The 9,851-nt window shown below is 40.6% G+C and overlaps 1 protein-coding gene across 1 annotated transcript in view; it reads left to right on the top strand.

The window, feature by feature from the left end:
- The window catches only part of GRIN2B (glutamate receptor, ionotropic, N-methyl D-aspartate 2B), a 168,626-nt gene that overhangs the window by 150,139 nt on the left and 8,636 nt on the right, over positions 1 to 9,851 (top strand). Inside the window, exon 10 of the mRNA XM_015423426.1 lies at positions 3,168 to 3,406. Within this exon, the coding sequence (XP_015278912.1) occupies positions 3,168 to 3,406 (239 nt within the window). The remainder of the gene's footprint in view (positions 1 to 3,167; positions 3,407 to 9,851) is intronic.

Below are 9,851 nucleotides of genomic sequence, written 5' to 3'. Positions count from 1 at the left end.
GAAATGCTCTCATAAAATACTAGAGTACCAATCTGCAAAGTATTTCTCCAAAAGTAGCAAATGATTTTTCCCTAGAAAGCAGAAGCATTCGTAGTTTTTCTATGCCACATGAGTTACTGGCAACATTTTAAGGAGAGAAGTTTGCAGAACAATATTTAGGAAGTGGCACATTACAAGTTGTCCACTGAGAACAAGTATAATGAGCATTAAGCAAAGTTGTGTTCAGTTTTATGAGATGTTGACTAAGATGCTGAAAATCCTGGAAGACATATGAAATGGAGTACTCGTTTTTTAAAAAGTATGGTACGGCACTGTGTGTGGTATAGCCAGGAGATTCTAAGATTGTCTGGCAGTCTGAAGCTCTAGTTCTTTTTTAGCATTATGCAACGAGCTAGACTTATTTGGAGGGGCTGGGAAAGCTGTGACTGACCCAAGGACACCCAGCTTGGCTTCAAGTGGAGGAGGGTGGAATCAAACCCAGTTCTTCAGATTACAGTCCATCACTCTTAACCACTATACCTGTAGTGTATTCAAAGCTGCCTTGAATGCATGATATGTTGTGAAACATTTCATTGGAATGTAATGTAAAGCTTCGTCCTGGGCTAGAATCCAAATCCATCCAATCGTGTTAGTAGCCCAGGAAGCACCTAACCAATCACCTTCTAGCAAGCTCCCTGAGCGGGAACATCCGTGATTGGTCCTTATGTGAACAACCTTATTGGTTGGTATTTGTACAGTGGGTGTGGCTATATTAGCCAGGAATGTTTAAAAGCAGGACAGCTGCAATATAAAGGCTGTTCTGGCTATCAGATGTTGATCCGTGTTGGGAGTTGTGTTGGAGTTGAAGAATAAAGTTGTGTTCTTGCTGAATCACTCTCCGACTTCTTTGTTAAGCGAACGACTTAACAATACCACACTGGCTCCCAGAGTACTAGTAATGGCAAGGCTCAGGACAAAGTGCAGAAAATATTTGTTGTACAAAAATATCCAAATTATGTGAAAAGAACTGGTGCTGTTAAATACTAAGCAAGGCCTGCACAGGTTATTACCTACCAGACTAAACATAGCCCATCACTCATATATGGCAACCCATCAGAGGCTTGATAAACTTCCTGTTTTGGCTGCTTGCCTAGAACTGAAAAAACAGGGGGGCTTATCAAGTATTTGGCAGCCCCCCCCCCAGTAGGTGGCCTGTGTCTGGCTTTGAGGGTCACAAATGATAAAGACTTGCCAAAGAAGCTTGCACTGGTAACTGCTGATTGGATACCAAGGTCCAAACTAGTTCAGCTGGGATGGGGACAGCCATATTTCGCATCTGCCCCATCTATATATATTGCAAATGTGTGATTGGAGCAGAAGGTGAGGTCTAATTTTTACAACTAAAGTGCTGTGGAAGGGAGGAGAGCTGAATCCTTCCCCCTCTGCCCTTTATGACTGAACTTTCTCCTGCTCTGTCTTAAATACCAGAAGTGACTGAGATTGGGGGAAAGGGGTGGGAGCATGGAGTGGTAAGGCATGGGAGAAGGAAATGTTCACTTTTTATTGTAAAAATTAGACCATTCCCCTGTTTCATTTGCAAATAACCATGCATATAAATAAATAAATGGGTCTATCTTGGGTTGCCAGCCCCCCGGTGGGAGTACGGCAATCCCCGCTTTCACAGACTCTTGCCTGCTGCTGGCCAGTGGGGGGAAATCCCTCCCCCAGCTGACCTTTTCGGGCCTATTTCCGGTTTCAGACCTACTTCCAGTTGGGGGTGATGCTAGAGTTTTGAGGCAAAACTCTGTGGTTTGAAGCAGAATTTATCATAGAGTTTTGCACGCACGCACACACACCCGGGACCAGAAGTGGGCCCGAAACCGGAAGTGAAAATGCCCAACATCACTTCCGGTCTCCTCGAGGGACGTTGGGAGGCCCCTGCCTGCCCAGGTAAGTTGACCTGGCAACCCTATGTCTACCCCTTTTACATCTGGTTTGGCTTTGATATGCATGTGAAGCTGCTTTGTATCATCTTTAATCATTAGTCCATGTAGCTCAATGGTGTATACTCTAGCTAGCAGCAATTCTGCTTGATCTTATGCTGAGGGAATTCTTTCTTAATATCTGAGATCCTTCAATTGGAGATGCTAGGGATTGAACCTGGAACCTCCTGTATGCAAAGCTGATGCCCCCCACTGAGCCACAGTTCTTCCTCCTGATACAGCTGCTTTGCATACTTTATGTTAATTGCTCCATTCCATTGGAAAATTTTATGTTGTGTTAATTTTTATGTGATATAATTTAGCCAGATTATTTTTCTCATATTTAGTAAACAGCATTTTTTAAAAAGATAGCATATAAGTTTTATGTGCTAATAGCAACAAATACCTGAGCTGAAATCAGGGGCAAATTGGGGAGGGGGAAATGCCCCTGGAAATTGAAACATATAAATAACAACTTTAGATTTCATGCAAACTAAAGAAACTGAAACCAACGACAACCTGTATGCATAGCATTCTGTAAAAAATTGGAGATGCAAATCAGAACAATGGGTGATTGCTAATACATCGATTCTGTTTGAGTTATGCAACAGTTCCATTCTGCAATCCTGGCCAGTATTTTATTCTGTCCTTGATTAACCACATGCTAATGCATTGACAGCCATTGCGATATAGTGCTGAGAGTGCTGGATTAGGATCCGGAAGACCTCGGGTTGAATCACCAGTCTACTATAGAAGCTTGCTGGATGATCTTGGGCCAGTCAAAGGCTCTCAACCTAACCTGCCTCACAGATTTGCTGTGAGGATAAATTGAAGGAGAAAAGAATGATGTAAGCTACTTTGATCCCCATTGTGGAAAAAAACAGGGTATAAATGAAGTAAATAAATAAATAAAAATTCCTTCTGCCCTGACCTGGATAGACTTGGATGGGACTACCAAGGAAGTACAGGGCTACTGTGCAGAGTCAGGCAATGGCAAACCACCTCTGCTTGTCTTTTGCCTTGAAAACCATTCGGGGTGACAGTAAGTTGCCTGTGACTTGATGGCACTTTCCACCAGTGCATTCCAGAATTTATTGTTGTCTAGATGGGAAAAAGGAGGTTCTTTACAATAAATTGTGTAAGTCACTCTTCTTTTGTTCAGAAGATTTTGACTAACAGTGGTATTGCTTTCCCTTGTTTTTATAGGAGAGATGGAGGAGCTGGAAGCTCTCTGGCTCACTGGCATTTGTCACAATGAAAAGAATGAAGTAATGAGCAGTCAGCTGGATATAGATAACATGGCAGGTGTCTTCTATATGTTGGGAGCAGCCATGGCCCTTAGCCTCATCACGTTCATCTGTGAACATCTCTTTTACTGGCAGTTCCGTCATTGCTTCATGGGTGTCTGCTCTGGCAAACCTGGTGTTGTCTTCTCTATCAGCAGGGTGAGTACTTCCAGCACAAGTAAAGAAAGATTGGGGGAAATTCTTACCTCATTACCATGACTGTTCCTTCCATCCAAGCCAACACTGGCTGTTATCTAGCAGTGTTATCCATTAGGCTTACAAGTATCAAATGGGCTGCCATCATTTGCCAGATTTGCCATTTCTGGCCTCCCTTGGAATAGAGTTGCATGGTTGTGAGAGAGAATCTACTGAGGAATATGGACCTTTGAAAGTATGGGAGAAAACAAAAACATGTTTAAAAGTATGAATACGTTTTCTTCCATCCCTGGTCATATAACTTAAAAGCTCAGAATGAAGCTGTGCAATTTTTTACTGTAAGATGAACCTTTGTGGAGAGCTCTGTAAAACTCATGACTTTTATGTGAGTGTTTTCGGTGTTCCTGAGTAGATTTTACTGGAGGATAAAAAGGGCATTTCTGCCTAAAGTTTTTCCCCTGGCAAGTAATTTCTGTGAATTCTTTTTTGCTTCGGTTATAAATATGGTGGGATCTCCAGTTGTTCTTTCTCTTTCATCATCTCATGTTTCTGAATTTGACTCTTTTTCTGTCCTGCAGATCATAGTTTTGCATCCTAATATCATAATACATGAGCTCTGAAAGAATTTAGTTTGTTACTGGATTGTCTTTGATCTAGAGGCCTGCACACACAATGGGCTTCTATTATCAACTGTGGTAAATAAGCAAGAGGACTCATTCCGGTGTCCTAGCCAGCAGTGGGAGAATCCTGCACAAGGCTGCATTGCTGGAGCACAGCCAATTTTAGTACATTCTGTGATACTGCTTTCAAGATTTAGAGTAAGGTTATCGAACTCATTTGTTACAAGGGCCGGACCTAACATAAATGAGACCTTGTTGGGGCGGGACGTGTGTGTCATAAAATGCAATGCCAGGTAGCAAAGATATAAACTTTATAAAGGACACAGACACAAAGGGTTTTTTTTAACTTAAAATAAAAACATGCTTAAAACATTAGCACTCTTGTAATATTTTGTTTTGGAGCTGCGGTGGCGCAAGTGGTTAAGACGCTGAACTGCAGGCTGTGAAAGGTTGGTAGTTCAGCAGTTCGAGACCCGAGTGCCGCATGACGGAGTGAGCTCCCGTCTCTAGTTCCAGCTCCTGCCAACCTAGCAGTTCGAAAGCAAGAAATTGCAAGTAGATAAATAGGTACCACTTCAGTGGGAAGGTAACAGCGTTCCGTGTGCCTTGGTATTTAGTCATGCCGGCCACATGACCACGGAAATGTCTTCGGACAGCACTGGCTCTTCGGCTTTGAAACAGAGATGAGCACCGCAACCCTAGAGTCGGATTCGACTGGCTTTCGAGCAAGGGAACCTCTACCTTTACCTTAATATTTTGTTTATTTAACAGTGTGTGATAACTGACACCTCTTGCTCTGAATTATTACATCAAAATGTCTATGCTGTTGCAATCTTGAGTATGCTGTTCAGGTGTGTATCTGTAAGCTGCAAACCTACAATGACGCAGCAGCAGCAGAACTGGAAAAAGAAGCAAAAGACAGCCAGTTCCACTGCAGGCCTGATAAAAGTCCCCCGGGGGCCTGATAGAAGTCCCCCGGGGGCCTGATTTGGCCCCCAGGTTGTATGTTTGACACCCCTGATTTAGAGACTCATTGGAAAGCAGTCTTTTACATGATAAATTCACTAGTGTGATTATTCCCCAGACCAAAGGTGGCTTGGGGATAGACAACGTTTTCATGGGGTTTTTTTTTAATTACAAGGATGTGTATTTGTTCTTTTTTATGTTATTTAGCTTAATATAGTTTAGTCTATTCATTATGAAATCATGATCTATGTTTAGGATGTCTTTAAATGCTGAATTCTGGGATGAGAAAAATTAAGATATTAGAAAAAGTGAGGCAAAGTTGGGTTGGAAAATTATCTTTTGTAAACTTTAAAATTGTATTTAATTTTTTGGGGTCAGAGTCTTGGGAAGAACAATCGAACGAATTATAGTTTTGTAGTAGGAAACATTAAGAAAACAGATTAGATAGCTTTTCACAATGAAAAAAGGGTTCCCGTTCCCCCAGACTTCTCTTTGGATTGTATCCCTTTCCAAGGAATTTTAGTGAACTGGCAGGCTAAGTTTGAGCATAAGGCTCAAAGATGGCTCTCTTGGTGCCTTACTTGCTGAGATAACTTCTGGGACCTAAGATGTGATCCAGGCACCTACAGAACCATCCCTAACTGCCTGGCAAGGAATTTTTGTCCAAGGATCTGGTCTCTATGGACACTGAATGAAAAATGGATTAAAGGTAGGAGGTAGAAAAGGCAAGGGGTGAAATTCCCTCTTCCTGTGTTCTGTCCTGTCAAAGTTCACATATCAGTGGAAGATCTTAGATTTACTCCTCAGAAGTAGAGAGGGATTAAACCTAAAATGGAATGGAATTGTTGGAATAGGTTCATCCCTAGTGAATCATGGATGCACAGCTGTAGCCAAGATGAATAACAAGGGCCGAAGAATATGCCAAATGAATTAGTACCTCTTCTATGTTTTCTGAAGCCCCAGCCTGGCCATTTCTAATTTCTGAGTGGCCGCATGTTTCTTCTAGCTTGTTCCTAAATAACTAAAGAATATTTAAAAGATAGGGTAGGGTTGCCAAGTCAAAATGTCTTACCGGCGGGGGACCCTCGCCGGGCTCCAGGAGCCATCCTTCGATGTGTGCGCGCGCGCGCGCTGCCAGCACGTCACCGGAAGTGACGCGCGACATCGATTACGTTGAAGGCATAGCCCCGATCGTCGAAGGTAAAACCATAGTTTTCCCTCCGACGATCGGGGCCACACCCCCAACGTGATTGACGTGGTTGCATCACCTCCGGTGACGCAGCCACGCTGCGCTTCAGGGGGCGGAGTTCCCCCTGGGGCCTGATTCTGCGGCAGCGGAAATCGGGCCTCCGAAGCGGGGGTTTACCCGCCACCCGCCCCCACTTGGCAGCCCTAAGATAGGAGGTATTACATTTATACATGTGTGTGTTAAGTGCCATCAAGTTGCTTTCGTCTTATGGTGACCCTATGAGTTAATGCCCTTCAAAACGTGCTATTGTTAACAGCATTGCTCAGATCTTCAAACTGAGGGCTATGGGTTCCTTTATTGGATCAATCCATCTCCTTTTGAGTCTTCCTCTTTTCCTGCTGCCTACAACTTTTCCTAGCATTATTGACTTTTCCAGGAACTCTTGGTTTCTCATAATGTGATCAAAGTATGATAGCCTCAGTTTAGTTGTTTTAGCTTCTAGGGAGAGTTCAGGCTTGATTTGTCCTAAAACCCCATTTTTGGCAGTTTCCTCCAGTGCAATATTTAAAATGAATCAACTTTCTTCCTGTTAGCTTTCTTCTTTGTTCAACTTTCATACCCTTGCATAGTAATGAGGAGTATTATGGTGTGAATTATCTTGATCTTGGTCTCCAGCAACATATTCTTACCCTGAAGATTGTTTCTAGCACCTTCATGGTTGCCCTTCCCAGTCAGTCTCTTTCTGTTTTCTTGGTTGCAGTCTCCCTTTTGGTTGATGATGGGGCCAAGGAATAGAAAATCTTGAACAATTTCCATTTCTTTATCAACCTTAAAGTTGTATATTTCTCCAGTAGTGATTATTTTTGTCTTCTTGTTGTTCAGCTGTGTTCCTTCTTTGTTACTTTCTGCTTTAACTTCATCAGTAGTTGTTTCCTTTACTATTTTCTCCCAGTAACACTGCATATCTCAAATTGTTAATGTTCCTTTTCCTTCCACCGGTTTTCACTTTACCTTCATCTAAATCGAATTCAGCTTTCTTTACGATGTATTCTGCATATAGAATGAAGAGACGGGGAGATAAAATACATTGTTGTTTGACACCTTTGACAATTAGAAACCAATTTGTTTTTCCGTATTCTGTCCTAAGAGTAGCCTCTTGTCCAGAGTACAGACCGAGCATCAAAATAATGAGATGTTGTGACACACCCATTTCTTTTAAAACCAACCATAACTTTTCATGATCCACACAAATACTTTGCTGTAGTCTGTAAAACACAAGCAGATTTTCTTCTGAAATTCTCTTGTGTGCTCCAGTGACCAAAGTAAATTTGCAATATGATTTCTAGTTCCTCTTTCTTTTCTGAATCCAGCTTTAACATCCAGCATTTCTTGTTTTGTATATGGTAGCAGTCTTAGTTGTAAAAGTTTGAACAGCACTTTACTTACATGAGAAATTAACGCAGTGTCTGATAGCTGCTGCAGTCTTTGATGTCTCCTGTTTTTGGAATTGGATTATAGATTGAGCATTTCCAGTTGTGGGCCACTGTTTTGTTTTCCATATTTGTTGGCATATTCTTGTTAAGATTTAATGGACATTGTTTCTGTAGCTTGAAATAGCTTATTAATATACCATCTACTCTGGGTCATTTGTTTCTTCCTATTGCTTTCAATGCAGTTTTCACTTCACTTTCTAAAACTGCAGATTCTTCCTCAGAAGATTATTCTTTGAAGGAATCTGTCATCCTTTTTTCGTCAGTGTATTATTCCCATCTTTTCTTTATTTTGTCCTGTTCAGTTAATGTATTGCTGTGTTGCTCTTTTAGCATGCCTAAATGTGCATTAAATTTCATTTTGATTTCTTGGATCTTGTGGAACAGATCTCTTGCTCTTCCATTTTTGTTTTTTTTTAATTTTAACTTTTTAAGGGAATACAGAATAAAGAAAAGGAATAGGGAAAAAGGAATAAAAGGTATGACTACACAATATAGAGGACAACTTTGCAGGTATTAAGGACAATCCTTGATTAAAATACATGTATATGTAAAAAGAATATATGAGATGCTAGCTTAAAGAACCACTTATAACAACTAACTTGACTTATTCTACCCTTTTCTCATAATATATTATCATTTTTATCCTATGTTCTCTATTTTATCATAAAACATGAATAACCTCATAGAAATTTTGTATATAATTTTAACATAGTTTATTGTAATAAAAGTCATATAAAAGATGATATCCTAAATATTTCATATTAAAACTATCATATAATATTAAACCATTTGTATATATGACTGATTGGTTATAGTAATCACAGAGAACTCACCAGTTATTTTCAAATTCATCTTTCAGTCTTTGAGTAATGTAATTTGTTTAATTTTGCTATAACTGCATATTCTTGCATTTTGTGTATTCAGTTCTCAAGAGTTGGACAATAGTCAATTTTCCACTTTGCTGCAAATACTACTCTTGCTGCAGTTAACATGTATCTGAGCAGTTCATGCATTATTCTTTCTGTGTTCACTGGTAGAATTCCTAGTAGCATTGTTTCTGGTAACACAGCAAATTTTATATTCATTTTTTTAAAATTTCAGTATTTATTTTATTTATTTATTCATTCAATTTATATCCCGCCCTCCGCACCGAGGGCGGCTTACATAGCATTCTGTGAGATGCAGTACAATTAAAAGCCTGTCAAAACATATAAGCAATTCACATAAAATAACAGTAATTTAAAAATATACCTGAAAGCGCTGGAACATATCTAAATAAAACAAGAGCAAACAGTCTTTATGGCCTGACTTAGATGGCTGTATAGTTCCAATAGCTTCCACACCAGCTAAGTTCTCTCACTTATTGTGTGGCAGGCACAAGCTGGAGATAGCACTGGTATGCCAGGGCGCAGCTGGAGATAGAAGAGGGTAAAACCAGGGCACAGGGGCACTCTTCAGTATATAATGTGGTTCCTAATAAAACGCCTGGTGGAAGAGCTCCGTTTTACAGGCCTTGCGGAACTGTAAAAGGTCCCGCGGGGCCCTAATCTCTTTCGGGAGCTCATTCCACTAGGATGGAGCCACTACCAAGAAGGCCCTGGCCCTGGTAGTCACCAGCCTAGTATCATATAGGGCTTTAAAGGTTAAAACCAGCACCTTGAAATGAATCTGGTATGCTATTGGCAGCCAGTGCAGTGCCTTTAGCAACGGTAGGATGTGCTCCCGCAAAGGGATACTCATCAACAGCCTGGCTGCTGCATTCTGCACTAGCTGCAGCTTCCGGAATTTCTATTCAATATTTGCTAGTTTTTTTGCAAGACTACCACATATGGTAAAACGTACCAACAACCTCTTTACACTTCCATATTCTCAATATATTTTTATCCTCAATATAGTTTTTATCCATATTCTCAATATATTTTGGAGTAATGTTACCAGCAATAAAACATTTTATACCAATTTTCTCTAAGTGCTTGACTCATTATAAAATTTATATCTTTCATCCATAACTTTTCCCGTTGCTGAAATCTCCTTCCCGAAATTTTGCAACCATTTCACCATACATGTCTTGACTTATTCTGTTTCTGTGACATATTGTAGAAGATGTTTGTAGATATGTCCTAGGAGATTATCTTTTTTGTTCAATGGCCGCGGTCACACGCAACATTAGCCACGCAAGA

The sequence above is a fragment of the Gekko japonicus genome, unplaced genomic scaffold (assembly GCF_001447785.1).
Source record: "Gekko japonicus isolate JY-2015 unplaced genomic scaffold, Gekko_japonicus_V1.1 scaffold2055, whole genome shotgun sequence".
NCBI lineage: Eukaryota > Metazoa > Chordata > Lepidosauria > Squamata > Gekkonidae > Gekko > Gekko japonicus.
Note: the sequence above shows the minus strand (reverse complement) of the source record. Positions and strands in the feature narration are given on the sequence as shown.